The 25,677-nt window shown below is 37.8% G+C and overlaps 1 protein-coding gene across 8 annotated transcripts in view; it reads right to left on the bottom strand.

The window, feature by feature from the left end:
• Nucleotides 1–25,389, bottom strand: part of tnnt3 (troponin T3, fast skeletal type) — a 42,831-nt gene extending 17,442 nt beyond the window's left edge. The window contains exons 1-8 of one of the 8 annotated variants that reach the window (XM_062967640.1): nucleotides 25,200–25,389; nucleotides 14,577–14,609; nucleotides 12,645–12,658; nucleotides 9,466–9,483; nucleotides 7,198–7,212; nucleotides 5,002–5,016; nucleotides 575–586; nucleotides 188–202 (exon numbers count right to left, since the gene is read on the bottom strand). In XM_062967640.1, the coding sequence (XP_062823710.1) occupies nucleotides 188–202; nucleotides 575–586; nucleotides 5,002–5,016; nucleotides 7,198–7,212; nucleotides 9,466–9,483; nucleotides 12,645–12,658; nucleotides 14,577–14,596 (109 nt within the window). In that variant the 5' untranslated portion in view covers nucleotides 14,597–14,609; nucleotides 25,200–25,389. Of the gene's footprint in view, nucleotides 1–187; nucleotides 203–574; nucleotides 587–5,001; nucleotides 5,017–7,197; nucleotides 7,213–9,465; nucleotides 9,484–12,644; nucleotides 12,659–14,576; nucleotides 14,612–25,199 lie in introns of all 8 variants that reach the window. The other 7 variants (XM_062967642.1, XM_062967641.1, XM_016993365.2 and 4 more) reach the window with 7 other exon arrangements.
• Between the last annotated feature and the right edge of the window lie 288 nt (nucleotides 25,390–25,677).

Raw genomic sequence — 25,677 nt, 5'->3', positions numbered from 1 at the left:
TCTTATTCTTAATTATCCTATGCATTCTGGCAAAAAAAACAACAACAACAACTCAGTACAGTACAGCTGGCCAACTCCTTTTCAACCTGTGGAACCTAAATAAAAGATCAGACTGTTGTCAAACATCAATTGTGAAATCCTAGAGAAAAAGAGAAGAAAAATAGGTCCCAGAGTAGAAAGCACATACCTTCTTCATGGACTTCTTCCAGTGGGAACAAGCAGTGATGAGAAGCAGAGAGTAAAGGAAAAAGAAGATGGATGTAAATACTTTTGAGATGACTCTGATGGACAAGGAATGTATAAAGGAAAAATAGAACAAATGGTAGTTAAGAAAAAGTGAAGAATGGTGCAAAACATGGATACCTAGAGAAACTGTAGGAATGTGCGGGGAAAACATCAGCAGAAGATTAATAGAGCTGTGCAGGTCAAGCACTCAAGGAAAAACACGCTGTAAGTGATCATTTGTTAATAGTATTTGTTGATCTTGTTTCTTCTCTTCCAACATCCCGTTCACACATATATATTGTGTACATATCAGATCTAATTAGAGGAATTTGGAAGTTATGTCACATACCTGGCTCATGAACTTCATTGGGTGAGAAGTGTCATGGAACAAGATGTAACGAACAGCAAGAGAATGAAAACAAGAGGAACAATGTTAATATGACAAACATAGGGTATTTGAACTCTTCTGTATGAGTTTGAGTCCAGTGGGTAGTGGGGAGGATAGTAAGGCATATCTGTAGTCAGTGAGAAATAAAATTAATAGCACTTAGACTGCAATCCTATATGCAGTTACCTGAGAGTCCCATTGAACCCAATGGAGCCTGTTTCTGACTAGATATGTATAGGTTTGTATTGTTAAAGAGTCATAAAAAGGCAGCCAAAAGGAGAGTCAGAGAAAGGGAATGGTAGACATTGGTAGACAAATAGTAATGCCACACAGTTTGCAAATTATTTGTCAGCACAGCCAAGAGGAATTTTCCACTATGTTTTGTAAAAGTTTCTCTTGGCTGTAAGCATGCATAGAATGATGCTCCAGTTGAAAACAAAGTGATCCTGAATGCAAATCCCACTTTGTTCACCTGGAATACAGCAATACAAAAAAACTTGTAAAAGACTATCTCAAAACAACACAGAAGTTCAGAAATGGGCACATCTCTTTCTGGTTCTTTTTCTGGGCAAATATTTTATTTAATCCATATCAGAACACATTTAGCATAAATTTGCATTTGCATGTATTGCTCCTCATAATAACTGCTCTTTAGGTTTTCACATAATAAACCAGAAATAAGAACAACATCTGTAACCATTACAGATCTAAATGTTAGTATCAGGGTAGCCATGACCTTCATTTTAATTCCCCCCCCCCCCCCGAGATCAATAGCCATGCAAGAGTACAAGCAAGAAATGTCAATGGATATCTACAAAATATCCCATTGATTTATTCTAATTACAAGACCACATATTAACTTATGAATGCTGAATATTCTTTGCACATAAATGGCTTAAATACCATGCCTCAAAAATAGGAACCCAGTTCCAGAAAAGACGCCGTCCTGAATCAACCTATGCTCAGGCCAAATCAGACTATAGCACAAAGTTACAAAAGCAACTTTTTTCATTTTTATTCATGTACAAGAAATATTCACTCATGAATACACTAACTTTTCAGTGTAATATATGCATGAAAACTCTCCAAAAGGGGTTTTTAACACACCACCTCTCTTCTCATCTCTAGATGAAAACAGATATCAAGGCTGGAGACTTTACCAACTGATATTGTTTTCACCTTCTATGCATATTCAGCAGAACATGCAAACTGACTCCCTATATTATATGGAAAGCACTTTGGGGACAAGAATACAAATATTGTCATCTTGCTTGCCCCTTCACACATATATACTGTTCTAGGTATATGAAACACATCCTCCCTGGCCTGACTCATTTCTGCTATTAATAAAACCCTGTCCCTTTTCTCCACTACATTCAGTTAACTCTAATATGTACTTACTGTTTGATTCTGATATTTAAACATGAAGGATGTTTATTAAATCAAGAATGTTATAGTAATGTGTTTATTAGAGTAAGAATGCTTTAATCAACACAAGGATGTTTTAATAATTATAAAACCAAGTATTATTTATGGTTAACGCTTGTTTCCTTGCTCCACCTTTGAATTCCTGTACAAGCCACCCAATCAGAGAATCAGAGGAATTCAGAAGTCATGTCACATACCTGGTTCATGAACTTCGTGAGGTGGGGGAGGGAGTGTCAATACGGGAAAAGGAAGACAAGACAAGTAAGACAAACAGGATTGAATACAACCTTGAAATCTTGCAAATCAAGGTTGAAATACTTAATTTATAGATAGGTTAAAGTGGAAAACAAATCAAGTATTTATTTATTTTTTTAAAAAACTAGGCAGTATGATTGAGACAAGACAACATGCACACATGAAAATGACTTGCAGATTAGTGTGCTGTAAGAATAGATTAAGCCCTCTTTCATACTGCACAATTAAAATAGTTTGATTCTACAATCTGATCAATAGGATGTGCATTTCCAATTTTGAAAGAAATGGAGTATTCAAACCCCATGTCTGAAATAAAACTCATTGAAAGAAGACAAATAGCCATTTGATCATATCTATAATTATTCTACCAAATGTGTATGGGACAATGTTTTTTCTACACATGTTCAAGAGAAATGCGACTTGGCCTGATTTAGCTCTTATTCTACCTTTAAGCGTTATGGAGTTAAGAATCATGTGTTTTATAAAAGTCCTTCAAAAGCCAGAGGTTCTTAATTGGCCTACATCCATAAAGCAAATGAGATAGTTAAGGAAACTGAGTTTCATTTATACTGAATGTCTGGCTTGATGCATACACAATGAAGGTTTTTTTGTTCTTATGCATGACAAATGCCACTATTTGTTAATCAGAAAGATGGGGGGGGGGGGGGAATGGTGAGGAATTAGAAACAACAAATGTAAAAGCGAAGGTAATGTGTTGCTCTCCTGTTCTCTTCCATTCTACATTCCTGTGCACACACACCAATACAGGATGGAAAGAGAATACTTCAGAAGCCATGTCACATACCTGGTTCATGAACTTCACCAGGTGGGAAGTATCATGGATGCAGGGGGGAAAATCAAGCAATAAAAAACAAAGTTAGCAAAAGAAGATTATTCAAATCATTCAAGACAGTGACGAGAAAGAAGTTAGCTCATTACAGGAAAGCACAATATTTACTATCACATAAGCATCACAATGATTAACTATCTCTAGACAAATTCAGAAAGGGGTATTGTAAAGAAGGGGACACAAGGCGCACAGATGTAAAAGATCAGAAAATGGAAACAGTCCAGACCATGCAAAGGGATTGTAAGCCACAAAGTGCTAACATTTCAGAGACTGGGTGAATTTACAGAAAACACGTAGAGTGACAATATGAATCTGTCAAGGCTTCATACCTTGCTGTTCCCTCACACACAAATATTAGTCCTCAAAGATAGCACTTTCCAGTATTGACACAGCAGTGCTACCTGCCTCTATCAAGAACAGCAATTTTTTTCATTACATGTTCCCACAGCCACCAACCAAAAAGCAAAGTAGATGTTATCTATATATTCTTCCCTTCATTCAGTCAATGTATTTATACTTTATTAATCAAAAACATATTGTAGATTAAGTACACACTGGATTCAAAATAAAACCTATATTAGGGACCGGTATAAGCTCCTACTTTTTTGCCTCATGCAAGTCCATACTGATCACCTATTTTTGTAAGTTGTGTATGATTACAACGGACACATCAAGCTATAAAAATACAGTTAATTTTTAGGTTGAATCTGAACATTTTATTTCTGTTGTTCCAACAAAAGAGGAAATAGATGTTTGTATTTTTAAAATTTAGATTCTATCGTTCTCATAAGAACTCAAGAAAGTTAGCCATTTGCATGATGTTAAGAAATTCTTAGCTATAAAAAATATTACTACAGTTATTTTAAAGAAAATGAACATAATGACATGATGAAGCTGTCTATATCTGAGCAGAAGTACTGATATACTCTTTAGTGTTTGTTCTACTAACTCTTGATTTCATTCATCCTTGCAGGTGCCAAGGTTCAACAGTACACTGAAACTTTTTAATTTGTACTGAAGGTTGTTTTTAAAAGAGTCAGTCTATATTTTGAGCTAAAGGTATACAGATTTTGGCACAACCAGAATATCTTACATAAGCACTGGATAAAATTCAGCAACACACTGAAATGCAGCACAAACCTGGCAATTAATTATATAAAAGAGTAGAACTGGTGTCCGTTTTAATTGTGCGACAGTTCTTCTTTCATATTTTTCACACAAAAAAAACCATACACATGACCAAGTTGTCTCAAAAGAGAAAGCTCATCTCAGGTCACTTGGTTGACATACAATATTTCATACTAATAAGATCACAGTTTGGGCTGCATTTTTCTAAAAACACATGCTAGTCTTTCACCAAGGGACTGCTGTTGTCCACCACATCATATCGTAAAAAGCTGGTTTCAGAAACTGTTTTAAGCTCATAAACAGTCATAGAAGCTGCCGTCCCAAAAACAAAAGTTGATGGCATTTTTTGTTCCAGTGGGTTTTTCCCCCCTTGCTTGCATTATGGATTTTTCAGCCAGTAGGGAATCCCATTGCACTAGAACTTTACATAACATAAACCAATGGAAATAATTACTTGTTAAAAGACAGACTGTGGAATGAAAGTGTGAGCCACACACTAAAATCTATCCGATTTCTTATTATCAGGTCTCTTGTAGCATAGGTAGTCCGAGTGTTGGCAGTGCAGAATCAACTATTCGATTTCAATAGCTTAATGACCCATCTCTAGCCCTTTGCATTTGGTTGGTAATGACAACAGCCACACTTTCTCTTCCACAGCCATTAGGAACACAATGCTCCACTACCTCCACCATTCAAATGCTCAAAACTGAGATTCCTCAGCACATACCTTCCTCTTGAGCTTCTTCAGGTAGGAAGCATTACAAAAAGAGCAGGAAAAAGCAAAAGGAAGAAAAAAGTTACAATACAATACACGAAATTAGAATCCCTCAAACTATGTGAGGGGTATGAAGAGGTAACAATAAGAGAATCACAGAAGAGCAAGAAAAATAAATCACATATAGCATACACTGAATTGAAACAACCCTGGTAAGCAGCAATTTGGAATGTATATCTGGAAAGTATTAACATGCCAGGTAGAAAGCAATCCATATTTGTCCATGTCTGGATTAAATTATCCTAAAATCCCACATTTTGATTAAAAACCCTTTACAGTCAGCCCTTTACAGGTGCTTCCAGCAGGGCTGTATCTGGGGTGGGGGGTGGGGGGGCAGGTTAAAAAAAAACATGAATTTTAACTGATTAACCAATCCCCATGAGTGTCCACTGAAGTTTATCTGTCTTGAGTGTCCTCTGAACTTTATCGATGGAGCCTGATTTCTAAATTATTTTGCGTTATGGAACTACTCTTCATGATTCACTAAAAAAAAGGTTTCAACCCCCCCCCCCAATTTTTTCTGGCTATGGTCCTGGCTATGGTGCCTATCCACACACACCCCAGAAAGGGCTTTCTGGGGTGGGTGTCCAGATGTTCTGCAATTTTCTGGGAGACACAAAATATTGCTCAAAGACCCATGTATGTGCCAGGAGAGTTGCAGGACCACTGTAATGGAGCCCCAGTAAGTTATTTTACTTTTTAAAAAGGCTTGGGGGGCTTTTGAGGAAGGGGGTTGTTGTCCTCGCGGCTTTCTGGACTAATTTAGCCCAGAAAATCTTGGGACTCAAGTCCAGACAGCAGAAGTAGTTGGTTTAACCTGCACTTTCCAAGAAAGCGCAGAATAAACCCACTAGCAAATTAATTAGCCACAAACCAGGTTTTTATTCATGACTTTCATGGACGTCATTTAGACAGCCCCCCTTTTTGTTGCGGGAAGTCCCACATTAAAGGGGTTGTCTGGATGCTCCCTTCATTTGCTGAAGTTAGGGTTGAGGGATCTCCATGAAAGTGGGAAAACCATGAATAAAAAAACACTGAAAGAACACCTCTCCAGGAATCTCCAGTGTTTAAAATTAAGCCTTTCTATGAATCTCTACGTCCTCCGGTACCAGAAGACCTGGAGATTCCTAGGGAGGCCAACAAACAAATCCAAGAAAACTCAGATCTGTGTGCTTAACAACACTCAGTCAAAAAGAGTCCCAACTTTGTAAGCTCATTAAAGTCTCTGGCTCATATATGCTAGCTTTCATACCTAGTCTATGAAAATATTATTCTGTTCCCATGCATGACAAAGGTCACAATTTGTTAATCAGAGTCAGAGGAGGGGGGAGGGAGAGAGGGAAAGATAAAGGGAGGAGGGACCAGTAATGAAAAATACTGCATATATGTTAAGGTAATGTTTGCTGTCCTGTTCCCTTCCATCACTTTCCCATTTCTGTACAAACAAATATGGGATGGAAAGAGAAGTGTTCAGAAGTCATATACCTGATCCATGAATTTCACCAGCTGGGAAGTTCATGGATGGAAAAAAATCAAGGCAATTAAAAAACAAGAAAATTAGAAAATTAGAAAAAGATTATTAAGATTAGTCAAGAAAGTATTCAGAAATATGTCAGTTCATAACAAGGAGCAAATGAATGCAGTTAAATAGGAACAGAAATGATGAACTCCGTGTAGTCAAATGCAAAATACTATATTGTAAGGAGGAAAATGTGGAACAGGCAGATGTAAGAGAGGAGAAGTGTAAACAGTTAAAAGCATGCATAGCATTTGTAAGCCACAAAAGGCACATCAAAAGCACATGTATACATTTTAGAGACTCAGGTAACTCATGGACTACATCTATATAATTTTACTGTGCAACATTAACCTTTCCTCTTCCTCTTTTTTTTAAACTAAACACATTTTTATGGCAAAATGTCAGCTTCAGTTAATAAACATTTATTTTGATGTCCACATAACTAAGTTGCAAAGACATATTGACATCAAATCAGTTTCCTCAACTTAATTTTTTCTCTTTGCTTGAATACCATTGGATCACACCTTTCTTGTGTTTGCTCCTTTTCTGCTAGCCCTTTGGGATTCCTGTATGCTGACAAAACACTTTCTGAAAGGAAGAGATAGAATTCCAAAGGGAGTATCACATACCTTCTTCTTGTTCTTCTTCATGTGGGAGATGTCATGGGGACAAGAAGCAAAAACAAACAAAAATGAATATGTTAAAATAGTTGGCAGAACCATAACAGCTCTTTGTGAGGTAAGGCTGAAGAAAAAACTGGATAGGAAAAGAGAATATGTGGAACATGAAATTGCAACCTTAGACAAACACAAGTATAGGTCAGGCAAAGATGAAAATCCAAAAACCAGAAAGAAAATGAAAAATAAAATGTTCTTCAAAGGAAAAAAAAATCATGCAGGTTAGAAAGAAAGGAAACACCTTGCCAGATAACCTCACATCGAAATTATTTTTTCCATCCAAAAAGAAGAAGAAAGGAAGTTAGATAAGAACAGAAGAAGGAAGAAAGGGAATTCCTCTCCTAAGAGGTTGCCTGTATTAGGTTATCACTCTTGATTATCTCTTTGTCGATTTGACAAGCAAGTGAAGATGGAGTTTGAAAATTACTTTCACTCACAACAATCCTAGCACACAATTGTACTTTTCTTGACTACTTCTTCATCATGTTATTGTCTTAAAACACTCTTCCAGAGCAACAAAGGACCAAGAAAGTAGTAGTAATATTTCTAGTATATACGAATAGGATTGATTTTATGTCATTTGTATACTGTGGTTAGATTAACCTCATTTTCTGGAAGTGATATTCTTTAGTTTGAAAGGATCCATATTAGTGCAGATTGAGCATATCTGAATGCTAAAAATTCCCAAATGTCCACATGGGGTGTCTGAGATAGTGGCATCCTTGCTATCTGGTAGTTCAATGTACACAGATGCTGTTTCATACACACAATTATTTTAAAATATATGAAATTAACCTTCAGGCTACATGTATAAGGTGGATATGAAAAATAAATCAATTTCTTATTTAGACTTGAATCCCATCTCCAAAATATCTCATTGTGTACATATATGCAAATACAGATATTCCAAAGTCCAAGAAAATCCAAAACCGAGAACACTTTTGGTCCCAATAATTTAGAATAAGGAGCATTCAATCTATATTATATTTTGAACACTATAGCATTCCTGCTGAAGCGTAGTTGATACATATGCAGATTAAGAAAGTAAAGGTTCCTTATATAAGTTGGAGGCTGAACGTAGTCAGGTTTCAATGGCTAATACCTAATAGCTCCTTGGAGAACAGTATAGATAATAATATCTGATTGACACCCCAGTCCATATTCATTTCCTTATGGGAGTGGGAAAGATAGCAATCTTCTAAATGCAGTCTTTAGGACTGTGGACTTTATATATCACCAAACATCCAAAATTCTCAACATTATGAAGGTGAAGAAGAATTCATTTCCTTTTTTGTCTTTACAATCCGAGACTAAATTTTATCATCTTACATTAACAAACTATAGCTAGCAATCTCTTCAAAATATCTGAGTTGCTTTTATTTAATGTTCCCAAAAGAAACCTTTGAGCTAATTAATTATATTATCAGAAAGCAATGTTAGCATATCTGTTTTTGAATACCAATAGTTAATAAACAGACAAGGCGTGGGCTCCCTGATCTTAGATACTCTGCTACAGAAAAAAATCCTACCAAACAAAACAAACAATTATGAACCTTAGTGGGAAAGAATCTTCTAATCTCCATCTTCTAAAACAATCCTGTCTTGTCAAAATCATTTGTTCAGCTAAAAATGATACAGAATCCTCAGTCTTATAAATAAGTGTGCTTAATGTATTGCACAAATAGTAACCTGTTTTGGACTGCAGTATTTCAACAGGATCTTTTACCAGCACAAATACAAATTTATAGTCTCTCTCACTATTTGCTTTAAATGCTGCATCCTACAGAATGCTAGGATTTATAGTTTTGGTGTAGCTGCACTTAGAACTAGACATTTCTAGTTGAAAATGCTAAATACAAAACTACAAATCACAAGGCCCCACCAGAATGCAGCTACAGCAGTTAACATGACATCAAACTGCTGTCACTGTCTAGTGTGAAAGAGCACTATTATCCAATGGAGAGGGCTACCAGATGTGAATGTAGTTACTTGAGCGTAAGATGAGATTACACTGCACATCAAGATGTGCATTTTATCCATGTGAATTGAACTTCACTCAAGTTTTCATCCTAAAGCACATAGAGTGGTAATTTTTTGGCATTTCAGATCATTTTTAGCAGACAGTATCTAAGAGATGAATGAATAACAGGCAAAGTGGGAGCTGACAATTAAGGGGCCATGAAGGAAAGAGAAGGTACATTCCAGGTGAGGTTTTGTTACCTTCTTCTTCATATTCCTCTGCATTGATATAAAGAGAAAACAAGGAAAGCAGCAGAATCAACAAAATCGCTTAGCACTTGCAACACAAGGACCAAAAGTACTAACATAAAAGATAAGAAGTCACTGAGAATATAAAACACTTTTCTTTAGACAGAACAAAAACAAAATGAAACAGAACAAAAAGATTTCCATGATCTTCTGAGAAACCTTAATTGAAAGGTCTGGAGGCAATCAAACTCCAAACAGATAACAAACAGACAAACAAACATACAATAAACAGGGCATTGTTCTCTGCAAGCAAAGAGAGATTTAACTCAGACTCCAAAGAGAAATTAGAGTTCTAAAACGGATCTACTGCATCCTGATTTAAGAATCAGAAACTCTACTGAAATAATTAGCAGCATTCTTCCTTAAAATAAGTAATAGGTTGAAGTATGCTTGTTCCAGAAAAGTAATTCTGTTAGATGCAGTCATGTACTTGTAGAAACAAGTTTCTATTGGCCATTTATTGCTTGTTCTGTTCTTTTCTGATGTTTTCAGGTAGAAGAGAAGAGTTCAAAATTCAGTAAAGGCATAAATATACATAAAAATACTTTTTTATCATGTCAGAAGTGACTTGAGAACATACTGCAAGTCGTTTCTGATGTGAGAGAATTGAAAGATGTTGCCCAGGGGACACCTGGATGTGTTACCATCCTGCTAGGAAGCTTCTCTCATAGGAGCACCACCACGGCTCCTAAAAAAATACTTAACATACATCCTGAAAAGGTATCTTTCTGTCAGAGTGAATCCTAGCTAATTAAATCAAGATGTTGTTGTTTTCAAAGCTAAAATAATGATAAATAATGGTTAATGAAATGACAATGGAATTTCCTTCATAAAAGCCTGTCAAAATCATTGGAACAATTCCTCTGGAGCGATCATTTCCATAAAAAGCTCTTTAATGTTACTGCTGTTTCAACAACCTGGGTTTGTTTTACTTAAAGTATGTCTTATTCCATATAAGCTTCTGGTCACCTGTTTTGTTCCTGGCATAGCCATTACTGGTTTCACAGCCTCAAATGGAAAAAACAGATAAAAAGAACTGATTTCTTAGGGAAAATCAAAGGCAGATGAAAGAATCTCCCCCTGCCCATGCATGCTGTTTAAATTGTTGCAGAACCACTGTATTGATTTCAGGTCTGCAAAAGCACTGTATGCAGAGCAGCAGGACCAGGAGAAACTTTTTTTGCATCTATTCAAGATACAAGTTCTTTTCGGTTGAGGGTGCATTCAAGCATATGATCTCCTAAATGCATTCTGAAGTGGTACAACCATAATCTGGCTCCTTAATTTTAAATATCCTAACCTGGAAAAGACCCACTTGTTCAAATCCATGTTCTCTGTAAACACAGAAAAGGTGCAGTGATAAATAAGATCCAAGGTAGATGGGCAGAGGTATTGCTCGAGCTGAACCCGTTTGTCATTAATTTACAGTGTGGAAGGTCCAGAATCAATAAAAAAGAAGTTGATACAATATTGGTCTTTGGTTCTATTTGAGTTTCACTGCTCTGTGATCCAAGAACCTTTGAAAACAGGATCATCTTGAAGGAAAGATTTGCTAAAAGGTGATAGCAGCAGTCTTCAGTACAAAGAGACAAATAGCTATGCTCACATTAACAGCCACCTTTTGCTGATAATGTACTTTTGCATTTGGCTACAGAAAAACAAGTCTATGTCAGTAGCAGTTGACTTTTTAACATCGAATATGCAGCATGAACATGAACAAACAGAGCAATGAGCATACAATGCATATGTTCATATATGTTTTTTGAAATATTTTAATATACTTACACCTATAATCTTGCACATTGGAAATGAACCCAAAATAGAACTCCATCTAATAAATATTTCCCAATCTATTAAAACATCTATATTATAAAAAAAGGTGTACAAAAAGATTTTTTTTAAAAAAAAAAATTCAAGTTGCCAAGATTGGAACTAATTTAGTTTTAAAGCATCTACTTCATTTAGGATATTGTTTGTAATGAGTGTCAAGACATATGCTTCATGTACAGTAATAAAAAAACATAGAGAGCTTGAAATGAATTAGCAAAAAAAAAAAGAGAGACACATTTCAAAGGGCTCCTTTATTATAAAATCTGTTACCAACAGATGGCAGCAGCTATACAGCAATAAGGCAAAAAATACAGGACAGGAGAGAGAGATGTAATGCTCAAGATGCACCATCTTGCTATGGGGTGCAGCAGGCAATCCAAGCACGTGAAACAAGACCTTGACCTTGAGGCAAAGTCAGCACAAGTCAGAATGCCCAATATGCTATGGAAGTAATATGAAAAGGTTGCACACAGATTCTGGTCCTAATGGCTTACCCTGCTGAATAGAAACTCAGAAAACCTTGAGCATAGGAGCTGGTTTGTATGACTATGTTGGGTGGCAAGCTAGGCTCTATCCAATATAGCCTAGCTCATGAAAAGCCAGTACAGACATATGTGTGAGTTTCAGTCGTCTAAGTAAGTGCCCAGAACACAGCATATTTGGGAAGGTGCTTTCCAGGCAAGAAATACAGAACTGATGTTATCTTAAAATCCATAGATTAGCTCCACCAATCCTAATGCTAGTGTAGCCATATTGTGCCAATATTGTACAAAACCACAATGAAGCCCCTCTCCTATGGGTTCCAAGAGACCATAGAAGATGATTTGGGCAAAAATTATTAACTTTTTTTTTTTTTAAGAAAATAGATATGGTTAAAGATGCTTTCAAGGCTTCAATGCCCAAGAAACAGCTTGTAGTGTATGCTTGATTTTAGTAAATATTGGGCAAGAGCAGTCTAGCTCTCCCTTGTTTGGTTCATCACAGATGCAATACATCCTGCAGTGGCACTGTTTATATAGCAAAGACTATCAATGGGATATTCTTTCTTGTGCTGACTAGTTGCCCTGTCAAACTGAAAGGAATCATAGTTCAGCATAAGACCAAGAATGAAATGAATTAAGAGAAAGTTTTATAATATCAGTCACTGGAACTTAGCTAAGGAGTAAAAATGTATGTGAGTTTGAGAACATAATTCATTCATGTTTAGGTACATTAGATAAAGCTATTATCAATGGGAATAATCAAGTTCTTAAATGAAGGCTTTTATAACATTTATATATAATTAAAATAAGTATACTTACCCTCTACTTGCTCACTTTGGGAAGAAAAGGTAGGAAAGTAGGAAGGACAAAAGAAGAGAAAAGAAAAGAAAGAAGACTATGTTAAGACATATTACCATGGCAATAAACCACTCTCTGTATAGTAAGGCTTACTTCCAGATAAGTATTTATCTGAATCCAGTCTAAATTCTTAACTTATTATGTAGTTATGTCAGTAGTGGCTGGGACACCACTTGAAAATGTGATTCAAATATTCTGCCACTCTCAAAGAATGGAAATAACCAATTATATAAAGAGAGGAACTAGGAAAAGAAATATATTACAAGAAACTAAGGTGTTAGTTACATCATGATTGCAACTTCTATGTGGTACAAATTATCTTATTTCATGATGTAACAGTAACTGTAATATTTCCATAAACATAGCAGAGCTAGCCATGTTGTGCATAAAAAAAATTCCAACAAAAAAGGCAGAAACATGCACATAAGTGTCTGAGATATCTTTAGCAGTTAAAATGTTACAAATAGTAGGCAGGGAAGACAAAAGCAGCAAACAACATTAGATCTTAAAGTTATGCATTCTACATGATTTCTTGAGACAAATGAGGAAGATGTAATGAGCCCCATTTGAGAATCGGCACCCCCCCCCCCCCTTTCATCAATTACACTATGTAATGCGATTATTGTTCCTGGGTTATAAATGTCATTTCCTATTGGATCTATCATAAAACTGCAAAAACTTGCTTTTTATGGGACATCGTGCAGCACATTTGCTATCATTTTTCAATGAATATCTCATCGAGTTTCAACCAATTTGACATAGTTTGTGGCAGCCACAAAACAAAGTTTCTGGAATATAACAACTACTTTCAAAGTACATATCACACAATTAAACAGGAATAACACTTTCAAACCAGGAACAGATTTTTTTTTAAAAAAATGTTACATATTGTTGTCATCTATATGCCTGAAATTCACTTCAGCATAACCTAGAGTTTATAATATGTAGCAATATGTAGGGATCACAAAAGTCTCCCAATCCTCATTTATTTGGAAGCAGCTGCTGTGATCTAACATGGAGAACTCCTGCAGAAGAGAAGGCTGAAAGGAGACATGATAGCCATCTATAAATATGTGAGGGGAAGTCATAGGGAGGAGGGAGCAAGCTTCTTTTCTGCTTCCCTGGAGACTAGGCCATGCAACAATGGCTTTAAACTACATGAAAGTAGATTCCACCTGAACATTAGGAAGAACTTCCTCACTTTGAGAGCTGTTCAGCAGTGGAACTCTCTGCCGCACCGTGCGGTGGAGGCTCCTACTTTGGGGGCTTTTGAGCAGAGGCTGGATGGCCATCTGTTGGGGGTGCTTTGAATGTGATTTTCTGCTTCTTGGCAGCAGGCTGGACTGGATGGCCCATGAGGTCTCTTCCAACTCTATGATTCTATGATTGATAATCTCGAGTATGAGGGGGAATTACAACAAGGACCTCACTTCTACCTCACACAACGGAGATTGCTCATCAGAGAAGGTGGGAACACCAATCAGCTGCCTCCCATGTGACAAGGGAACAGACCCATGTCAATAGCAGCAGCTGCTACCTGGTAAATAGGGATTGGGTAGTTTGGGCCAGGATTCACGATGTAGCTGTATAACCTTTGCACATACACTTATTTAGGCAACAAATAACTATGATGTCATAGTGGGTTAATAATATACTTATCTTATAGAATATGGGGTACTGCTGTTTTGGGATTCTTTGACTATGGTTTTGGATGTTTGGGTCTACCAAAACCGAGACCATGCAATCCCATTACACTAATTGGTTCTTCACTTCATAGCCTTTTGAATAAGACTTTGAATGTTATACTTGAAGAAGTCAGTAACCTGGGGGTAAGAAGCACTATGAAGAATTGTTCTTTGTAACTAATTATTGTACGGATGTGTTTCTACTTACACGTCTTCGGTATCAGACATGTTGGCAGTAGGTTTCTAGATAAAATAACAAATGAAAGCCTGAATGAATGTCATATCACAACACATTTATCACTGAAAATAATATCTGATCCTGTCTACTGAAGGTCACAAAATTCCTCAATGCTTGATTTATAGAGTAATAGCAATTTAGCTTACTGAAAATGACATTATTTTAGCAGCAAACTGTTCACAAAATTCATAATCAAATAGCATGCCAGCCTGTCAGCACAACCTGTTTCTCTCCTTCTTTACAGTACTCATGTATATGATACCCAGTGGAGAACACATGTCAACACATTCTCACATTTCAAACCCTTCAAAATATTCTCACACCAGAGCTCAGAAAAAAATACAATACTAGACAACAACTTTGGACATGCTAACCAGATTCTGGCAGTCCAGATGAGTAACTTTTCTAAACTCTGTCAATCTCAAAGAACAAAACAAAACAAAAAAGTCTACACACGGCGTTATAGTATATGGTCATGTCTGTTTCTGACAACAGCCAATGATCATCATCTTACATTAGTAATATAATTATGCCATTGTATTTAAGGGGACTTGAGCATCCACATATTTTGCTATCCATCGGGAGTTTGGTGTTGTTTATTCATTCAGTCGCTTCCGACCCTTTGTGACCTCTGGAGTACTGGAACCAAACCCCAGTGGACACTGCGGGCACACTGTACTTACTTATGAACTACCTAAAGCACAATGTGCATTACTGCTTTACTGCTTTATTTCCCTATATACCCTCACAGTAATGTTTGAAGGGAAATCTAAACACTGGGGACCTGAAGATGAAAGCTGGTGAGGTTGGTCAAAGCTTTGAACCAGGATAAAATATATAATAGCCTGCATCTGTGATCCACCTTTCTTCGTGGGCAGCCAAGTGGAGTGTGCATGTTCAGGTGAACACATTTGTTATTGTTAAGGTGAAAAGGCTTGTATTTGTATTTTAAAAAATACATCCAGATCAATTGTATGGTTACTTTTTAAGGAGTATATGAGGAAATTTAAGTAATATTACTGTCTGTTTTCTACAGCTAACTTTCATAGCATAGAAAAAGTCTAGAATCATGATAGATTTTTGTTCTTACTTGGGAACTCAGGGACATCTCAGTCCTCAGCTATAAAGAATGGCTCTGCCCCATTAAACACAGCCAAGGGATACCAGTGTTGCACAGGCAGCAAGGAGGTGGCCTTCACAGTCTTGTGTTTCATGACAAGGCAGAATATCCTACAAACGCTGCCCAATGCAAGTCTTCTCCAGAGAGAAGTAGTAGCCCCAGAGAGGGCTTAGAAAAACAGCGACAAAGGAATGGACCAATTCTTCTGGTCAGTAACAAAACAATGCCCTTCTAGAAGTATTTTTAAAGAGTTAGAAACTCTCAAAGGGATTAGGAATAACTCTGCAGGAAGGAATTTATCCCACATCCACCTAAACCCAGGATGGATGGAGCCTTACTTAGGAAATAGAGCTCCTCCTTCAGGAAATCCAAGCCATGTTTTAACTTCATTACTCAGCTGATACTTGAGAGGAGTCTTGAAGGAGCGGGCAGATGGATATGCGTCCTAAAAGAACATCTGCGGCTCACCAAGTTTCTATTTCAGAAGGATCTCATAATCCCAGAGGCAAGAGTCCTGCCATATAAGGGTTTCTCCCCAGCTCCCAGTAACAACACATAATGATACAATGTAAACACTCAGAAGGATATGTGCTTAGTACACAGACTCTTGCACTATGATGGGAGGCTCTTAGTGTTCATCAGCTCCTAATAACCAGGGGGCATGAAGGCACTCGACATTACAGGTTGAGTATCTCTCATCCAAAATGCTTCAGATCAGAATTTTGTATTTTGGTGTTTTTGTCCAATTTTTGAAATACTTGTATTTACTTATTGTATGCACATAGTTAAATATCTTGGAGATGGGACCAAAATCTAAACATGAAATTTATGTTCCATACACATGTTATGCACACAGTCTGAAGGCACTTTTATACACAGTGTTTTAAAATAATTTAATGCATGAAACAAAGTTTGCATATATCAGAAAGTGAAGGTGTCATCTTGGCCACCCATGTGGATTTTGGAATATTTCAGATTTTGAAATTCTGAATAAGGGATGCTCAACCTGTATTTGCTTTAGAAAAGGAAGAGAATGGTGTATCTAGTCCATAATGAAGAGAAAGGGACAGAAAATCCAATAAAGATTCCTTCCGTAAGTCAAAGTTGAATTGAAGGCATATAACAACAATGTACCAAGTTTTTCTAGCTAATACATCTATTTTAATCTTCTAGTCACTACTGAATCTAATACTTTATATATAAAGAGTTAAAAATAGGAACACACATACAAGTATGCCACGCTTTGTATGTATGTCAGTGCATGCAAATTATAGAGATACATTTCTGCTGATTTTAATGGGATTGGAAACCAGTTTAAGTGCATCAAGAAGGAGAAGGGGGTCAGCAACCAATTTTTGCTCTTTGGAAGAAATTTGCTCATTGGTTGAAATTCATGTTACCTTATCTGACACTGCTGGATGAACAGCTGAAAATGTAACTATAAGTGTGAAGGAAATAATAGTACAGTGGGTCCTCGGTATCCCCCGAGCTTTGGCTCCAGGCTCATCCATAGCTACCAAAATCTGTGAATAGCTACCAAAATCCATTATATACAATAGCATAGAAAAATGGCAAAATCAAGGTTTGCTTTTTGGATTTTTTGAAAATATTTTCAAACCATGAATAATTAAATCCATGTTGCAGAATCTGTGGATATAGATCAGGCCTGGGCAAACTTCAGCCCTCCAAGTATTTTGAACTTCAACTCCAGCTGTTATGAATTATGGGAGTTGAAGTCCAAAACACCTGGAGGGGTGAAGTTTGCCCAGGCCTGATACAGAGAGCTGACAATACTCTTCAAAGTTCCTGACATTTGTTCAAAACAGATTAATCACTGGCTTATCATGGTGATGATCAACACACTTTATTTCAATAAGGCACACACATTTTCACAGATCATATAAAAGCATTCTAAAGACACACCTATTTTTCAGTAAACATATGTAAGTTTTCAAGAATGTAATCCATTAACTTATTTTTCCTCTATTGACACTTTGCTGAAAGTTCCCCGCTGATAAGTGATCTCTCGATGGTTGGTCACAATAGCTTTATGGGTGGGCTGAGAACATAGCCAAAGAACCTGCATTTTGTTTAGGAGCTGAAACTGTTAGGAGATTCTAGACAGGGGACAAAACAGGATATATAGCAATAGATATTTTTTTCTATATTGACTTTGAGAGACTAGCAAAATTCTGATACCATAGAGTAATGTGTCTCTCTGCCCCACATACCTGCTTGCCTCTGATGTCAGGATGTGGGCAAAATGTCCTAGAACAATGATTCTCAACCTGTGGGTCCCCGGATGTTTTGGCCTTCAGTTCCCAGAACTCCTAACAGCTGCTAAACTGGCTGGGATTTCTGGAAGTTGTAGAAGTTGGGGACCCACAAATTGGGAACCAATGGACTAGAAATTACATGAAAAAAAACCAAATGGGTTGACACTTCTTGACATGAAGCTGCAAATCCAATGTATGCTATAACTGAAAAGTAGCATTTGGATCAACAGTGATATAAAAACAAAAGCATATTATGACTCACACATACAAGCACTATTCTACAAATTATACAACTCCTGCATCCAAAGAAAAACAAAACAAAACAAAACAAAACACAATTGCTGTGTATTTGCACATATGGTTGCAATTAACCACTATGTGTGTTAAGCAATAATTTGCACATATGCAAAATTGCTGGCCAAAAGTAGCTATAGCATAAAAAGGGTTACACTGCCATGTTAGGTTATCTTAGGAAATGTGAGAAATGAAATACAATAAGTCTTCTAAAGCTGTGATAATTTTTTTAGTTTAGTAGAAAATGCCAACCCCCCCCCCCCCCCGGTCCCCGAATATTGCTGCTTGAATGCCCCTGTACTCCAGGTTAAAAAAGTAAAGGTTTCCCCTGATGTTAAGTCCAGTCATGTCTGACTCTGGGGGTTGGTGCTCATCTCCATTTCTAAACCGAAGAGCCAGCGTTGTCCGTAGACACCTCCAAGGTCATGTGGCCGACATGACTGCATGGAGAGCCATTACCTTACTGCCAGAGCAGTACCTATTGATCTACTGACATTGGCATGTTTTCAAACTGCTAGGTTGGCAGGAGCTAGAGCTAACAGCGGCCGCTCACACCGCTCCCGGGGTTTGCCAGGTTAAGACTGTTCAATTTCTTTGGGCACTAACTCTTTCTAATGATAGGGTTCCCCCTGCATGATATATGAATGTTTTCTTCTCTGCAAAACTTCCCCTTCATTTCCAGAAATTTGGGCGAGCATGAAAGGGAATAAAACTTGTTATGAAGCACACTCCCTGACATGCATTCAGTTCCCCTTCCCTCAGAGTTTCCTGGCACCTAGCATACAAGCAGTAATACTTTAGGGAATCAATCATTGCAAACCTATCAATGGCAATGTGGAAATAGCTTTTCATCTTAGTAACAGTGACATCACCATTTAGCCCATTATATCTAGATACATGAGGACATCTCTAAGAGAAGATGGGAGTGACAACAGGAGTAGTACTGATGTCAGAAGTGTATTTGTGTATTGGAGACTTTATTCATGACAAAAAGGACCATTCCTGGATATTAGCCTAGGCCTAGTCTGTCATCTTCTCCAGAGAGACACTATTGCATGATTCAGGCAAATGGCATTGCAATTGAACTGTCACCTTCTGATGATCTATCATACAAAGTGTGTGCCTTCCACTTCTGGACAGTCTCCTAGGAATATCCAGTACTAGTTCCCAATGCCACAACATTCCCATCACCTACCATGGTATAATGGTCCTTTCTGCTTCAAAGCCAGCTTGCCAGAAGTAAAGTGATAGCAGAAGATGGGATTCTCCCCATGCTGCCTCATCAGAACATATCACTATTCTGATCTACTTGCCTAATTTCAGGCCACCATTTCCTCTTGAGTGTTGGACTAGGATTCTAAGACCAGAGTTTGAATGCCCGCTCAGACAGAAAAAAACATTAGGTGATCTTGAACAAGTTAGCTTCTTTCAGAACCTCATCACATACTCCATTTCTGAGACTGAATGGGACGAGGTCTTCAGGCTTGGAGGAAGAGAATAGCAGACTTCCTCAGAATGCATCTTGCCAAGAAAACAATGACAAGAACATTTACTCCTCATTGCTTCATACCTACAGTATGAAGGGATCTGACCTGCTTAAGCCACCCATGCTTTTTCTCCAATTTACTTCTTGCTGGCACAGACAAAAACCACCCAAAGGATACATAATATTAATGTCTGGATAGAATAAGTGTAAACGGGGGTGAAAATACCTTATGTTCACTTGCTCTTAAAAACAAATGTCAGATTGTTATATCAGATTGTTATCTTATAAAGTTGTTTTAAGTTGATTTCTTCAATATTTTCAAAGTATCTTCCAGCCCTGTATGGTCTAGCAATTGAAAGTATACTTGAAACGTATTCAAAAAAAATGGTGGAAAAACATGTTCATTGAGTGCTGAGGCAACATTAGGAGAAGATTCCTGGAGTGATTATAATTATCACAAATCTGAATCTATGTTATGCAGGAAATAGTATTTCTATGCAGGAAACAGCAGGAAATACTGTTTTCTTTGTAGATAATGCTATTTCTTGCAGAGAAAGTCCTTTATTTGCTCAATTGCAACATTCTGACATGGGAGATTTGCATAGAAAATAGCATTTTCTGCATAAGAAAATGCTGTTTCCTCCTGTGCATAACATTCTGGTTTCTTTGTAAATCAATCATATAGCAATTTTGCACAAAATATTTGTCCTGAATTTTGAATCTGCTTTAAAAACTATAATGTTTGAAGATTTTCTTGAAGCCAGAAGAAAAATACTAAAATAACACATTGCTTCTTTTTAGAAAAAATAAGCAAAGAATGACATTTGTAATCTAATTTGAGTTCTGGTTGCTTATAGGATCATCCCTTAGATGCACCCTGGGAATTAGGGTGTGATGTTCTCCCCCCCCCCCCCAGGTTTTTTTTTTCTGTGTCAGGAGTGACTTGAGAAGCTGCAAGTAGCTTCTGGTGTGAAAGAATTGGCCGTCTGCTAGGACGTTGCCCGGAGGACGCCCGGATGTTTGATGTTTTTACCATCCTTGTGGGAGGCTTCTCTCATGTCCCCAGTTGGAGCTGGAGCTGAAAGAGGGAGCTCATCCGTGCTCTCCCTGGGTGGGATTTGAACCTGGCAGCCTTCAGGTCAGCAACCCAACCTTCAAGTCACAAGGCTTTAACCCATTACGCCACCGGTAATATCCCCGCACACCCCCCCCCCCCCAGGTAATATCCAGGTTTCAATTGCTAAACATAGGATGCATTTGGGTTTATTTTTCCATATATCTTGAGGATATGGATAGTTAGGAGTAAAGAAATGTACTGGACATAGTGTACATTTTCACAACCTATTTAAACAATCATTTATATGCACTTTAGTTGAGTTCCCTAAAACTGACAATTTGATCCAAGGGCATGTTTGCACTATTGAATTCTTCAAATCTGTTGAACAACCACATTGACTAACCAACATTTCTAGCCTGTCCCAATATTTCAGTGCTGAACAACTCAAGAGAAAGCTCACAACCTCTTAGGATGCCTGCCATAGATGTGGGGGAAACATCAGGAGAGAATGCTTCTGGTTTGGATGTCCCAATTTGCTAATCTTCAGGAAACTATATAAGACTTTGGGCTAAAACACAAAATATTAATGAAAATTTAATCCCTACTAGTATTAAGACTGGCATCCCAACCTACACAGCAATATGGATAAGGTGTATATGAGCCCTTCCCAGAGTTGAGAAAGTTATGTTTTTTTTAAAACTCGGGTGAGTGGTTGTAGCAGCTGGAATTCTGGGAGTTGTAATCCCAAAAGGAAACTTTCCCCAGCTCTGTCTTCACCTCTGTCAATGCTATTCTGGTGGAAATTGGAGCATGAATAGCTTTCTTATCATAGAAAAGTTGAGAGATCAAAATACAAAGGTTGCGCAATTTGTCTATTTCAGTAATTACTCTTTTTAAGATAGCTTGGGCTACAGCTTCACCAGACTTTAAAACAGGATTTTATAATGTCTGTTGCCCATTCCATGTCTTTGAAACTAGCAAAGAAACCCCTACAGTAATAGCAGTCAGGTAGCTACACTTTATATGCAATTGGAATGGACTCTTCAAAAGCTCTTTGAGTTTGACAGACCTTTTATGAAATGCAGGCGTGATAAATAAATGTTCAAGGCTGAGCCAAACTGAAGAAGACAAGGTGGATCATAATTCTGTCACATAAATCCCGAGGCACATCTCTGCTTCCTGCTCTGAACTATATGTTCCTTTTGGCCTAAACCTATTCCAATTCTTGGCTTTAAAAGCACAGTGCCCATCTCCTCGGGAACTTCTTAACAGCTGAGAATGTACCCATCTTCCCCTTGATAGATTGAATTCACTCCCTCACACCTCAGAGAACATTTATGAAAATAGCTTTCCTCCTATCAATCATTCCCTCTCCTTAGCCATACAAGGGAGGTGAAGCAGAAGGAGTACGGCAGGAAGGGAGAACAGGAAAATGGACAGGCAGTTAAGAAAAAACTTGACAGGTATTGTTGGATATCTGAGAGGAGGGGGGTGGACTCAACAGGAAAACCATTTGGCAGATAATAGCCCCTGACGTGATATCTTGTCAATCTTATACATGTAATAAGTGCTTATAATGGCAGCACATACACTAAAATTGATTGTACATATGTAATAGCATCATGTGTGTGTGCACACTATTAGACATGTCATACACGCACACATGCATACACTTGATTGCACTCTTGTCTATTTTCTTTCTCTTACTGTCTCAAATAATTTTTTCTTAGCCACTTAGCTGGACTGCAATGTGATTCTATATTTGGGACGAAGAACCCAACAGCTGGAGTTATTTTAAAAAATAGCTTCCAAGTTGTTCATTCTTAATCCCATACATTTGTGCCCTTGGTCGCTTATGTTCTGCTTGTTTCCAAAGCACAGAGTTAACTAAGAATACAAAAGCCTCAGAAAGAAACCTGGTCAGGCTCCGGTCCCCTTTTACACAGTTGCACCCTCTTTGGGAAAAACTTTGTGACATTTCTGTTAAGGTTTGTACTGGAGAAGGTTTCCAAAGCGACTGCAGATGGTTAAAAACGTGCATCCCACACAAATAAATAATACATCAGTAGTTTGGATAGAAAATGAAATGTCCAGCAGCTGACATGTCATTCAAAGCTCCAGAAAGTTCTTCAGGAGGATTTCATATCACCCTGCAGAAAGCCATTGATACGCAAAATAAAAATAGTCATCCACTGACTGTGGAGATGACTTGGAGATGTGTCTCCCTCTCTCCGTATGGATTCCATTGGATGCTGTCCAGTTTTTGTCACTTCTCAAAAGATACTAGTCAACCTAATAAGCATACCCAACTTGGCCTTACACTTCAGCATGGGAGGAGTGTTTGAGGGTGGGCATCCAGTGAAGCTTTTCATATCTTCATGTTTTAATGGTAAATCAAATAAGAGATGTTCTAGTCCACAATAACTGGTGTACCTTATCGCTGCCACACTGTAGCAGTCCTCATCTGATCTGCTTCAACAGCCCAAAAAGGCCTGCACGGGTGTGTAGAAAATGATCCAATTCCCACTATACACATAATGATTTGCCATATGGAGACTGCAGTCATACAGAGTCATTTGAACTGGTTTGCATAAAAAAACTGCAACATATGTACTGGTTCTCATCTCTCTTATAACCTAGCTAATGCCATATTCCAGCAGCACAGTATGAAGGATATTTCCACATATACTAAAAATATAAAATAATATGCTAGTTCAGTTTTAATCACAATGACTACAACTTATGTAAATATTTTAAAACAGCCTAATTGGCCATAGATATTATTGAGAATGCTTCTATTTTTCTTGAATAAGAAAGGCTGATCACTTTTTGTGCTCATGCCTTTTCTCTATCATATACTTTTTCATGGTCCTCAAAAGGGCCACCATAAGGAAAAGGTAAATATAAAGATTTTCCCCTGACATTAAGTCTAGTCGTGCCCGACTCTGGGGGTTGGTACTCATCTCCATTTCTAAGCTGAAGAGCCGGCATTGTACACAGACACCTCCAAGGTCATGTGGCTGGCATGACTCCATGGAACACTGTTACCTTCCTGCTGAAGCCGTACCTATTGATCTACTTATATTTGCATGTTTTCAAAATGCTAGGTTGGCAGAAGCTGGGGCTGGGGCTAGCAGAGGGAGCTCACTCTGCTCCCCAGATTCGAACCACCAACCTTTTAGTCAGAAAGTTCAGCAGCTCAGCCGTTTAATCCACTGCACCACTGGGGGCTCCTATTTTCCAAGGTAGCCACTATATATTAGCCAGTTCAAAATAAAAAAAAAATATTGCTACTTCCATTAGGATTTGTTTGTAGACATTGGGCAAACAGCAAAACTTAAGAGTCTACTCCTGACTAATTCTAATCATATCAATCATATTCTGAGGTCTGACTCACAAGTTATGTTACTCCCATCTGAGTAATCATTGGTTATGAGCAACACGTCTCTCTATAAATCGCATGTTCCCTATTCCTAGAGTTCAGCAATGAAATGTATAATTTTCAAGGAAACCTGCAGCATTTACTGTGTTTGAAAAATCGCTGGGTCAGTAAAATACATCTTTGGGAATAATTCATGAGACTTGATCACTAATTGTATCATGCAGTTTAGGACTGGAGTCAATCAGCCTCCAAGCCACAATGTTTTAAATGGAGCTCTGAAAACTCTCAAAAATATTTTTCAATAAAACATTATCTCTCTACTGAATTCAGTTCACTGGCATACAGTCCTGCTTGAGCTTAGAACCAAAAAAACACACTTCAAAATCAAATTAACTCTTGTTTGAAGTCAATGAAATATATGCAACTGAATTCTTCATTGCTATTTGCTGTAAACATTACATCAGCTACCCATTGTATCCAAGTACTTTAATACGTTTACACTCAGATTCACCAACTTTCACTGTCAATGAATGCTCCACTAGATGTATAAGGAATGATTTTATTAACCCTTCTCAAAGATCCGCAACTCCTTGTTTACTGAATTTGATTTATGAGTATAGCCACACTTGGGGTATGAGTTTCAGTAGACAATCTTCTAGTATTATATGTATATGGTGCACATGTTCCATGATCACTATTGTAACCATGTAGTTCGTACTCAAGGCCCTACTTTTGATGGATTTCCCCTATACTTTGTTTTAATGGAACACTACTGTTTATTTCTGCTACCTAGAAGCAAGCCTCTCTCGGAATAGCAGAAAAAAGGTGAGATCTAAATAGGAAAATAATATGTGTGCCATTATTCTAGGCCCGCAAATATCTACCCATTATCCTTATAGGTCTTCCTAGTCTTTGTACATGCGATTCCTTCCCTGATCCCTTTTACAGATAGACTTCTTGCCTGAATCTCATTCTTACCTGAGAGGGGGAAGCTGAGAAGCAAGGAGCTTTCTGCCGAATGGGACAGGCTGCGGGGGTCTGCAAACCTCACCAGGCGATTAAGTCCTCCTGTTATAGTGACATTTGATCTTCTAGAGAATCTCATTGGTCATCAAGCACAGAACATGATGGAAGGAAAGAGTAAGGAAAGGGAGAGGGATGGAAAGGGGGTGGGGTGAGGAGGAGAAAAGGTCATACCAACTATAGGAACAGCTGAAGGAATTGCAGCAGGCAAAGATGGGAGGGACACATATGGGGCGGGAGGGAGAGAAACAAACATCCTATGGCCTCGGTTTCTATATTTATAACCCAACCAGGCAAGCAAAATTAAGAGGGCTGCTCAGTGCAAAGAAGATACAGGCTCCCAATCATAGAGCCTAGTGTTGTTTTGTAATTTGTTGTTTTAAAGCCCGTTTTACCCCAGAATCAATAAAGCTAGCTGCATGCATCATCACCC

This window comes from Anolis carolinensis, chromosome 1 (assembly GCF_035594765.1).
Source record: "Anolis carolinensis isolate JA03-04 chromosome 1, rAnoCar3.1.pri, whole genome shotgun sequence".
In the NCBI taxonomy this organism is placed as follows: Eukaryota; Metazoa; Chordata; class Lepidosauria; order Squamata; family Dactyloidae; genus Anolis; species Anolis carolinensis.
The sequence above is the reverse complement of the archived record's forward strand: the minus strand, read 5'-3'. Positions and strand labels throughout refer to the sequence as shown.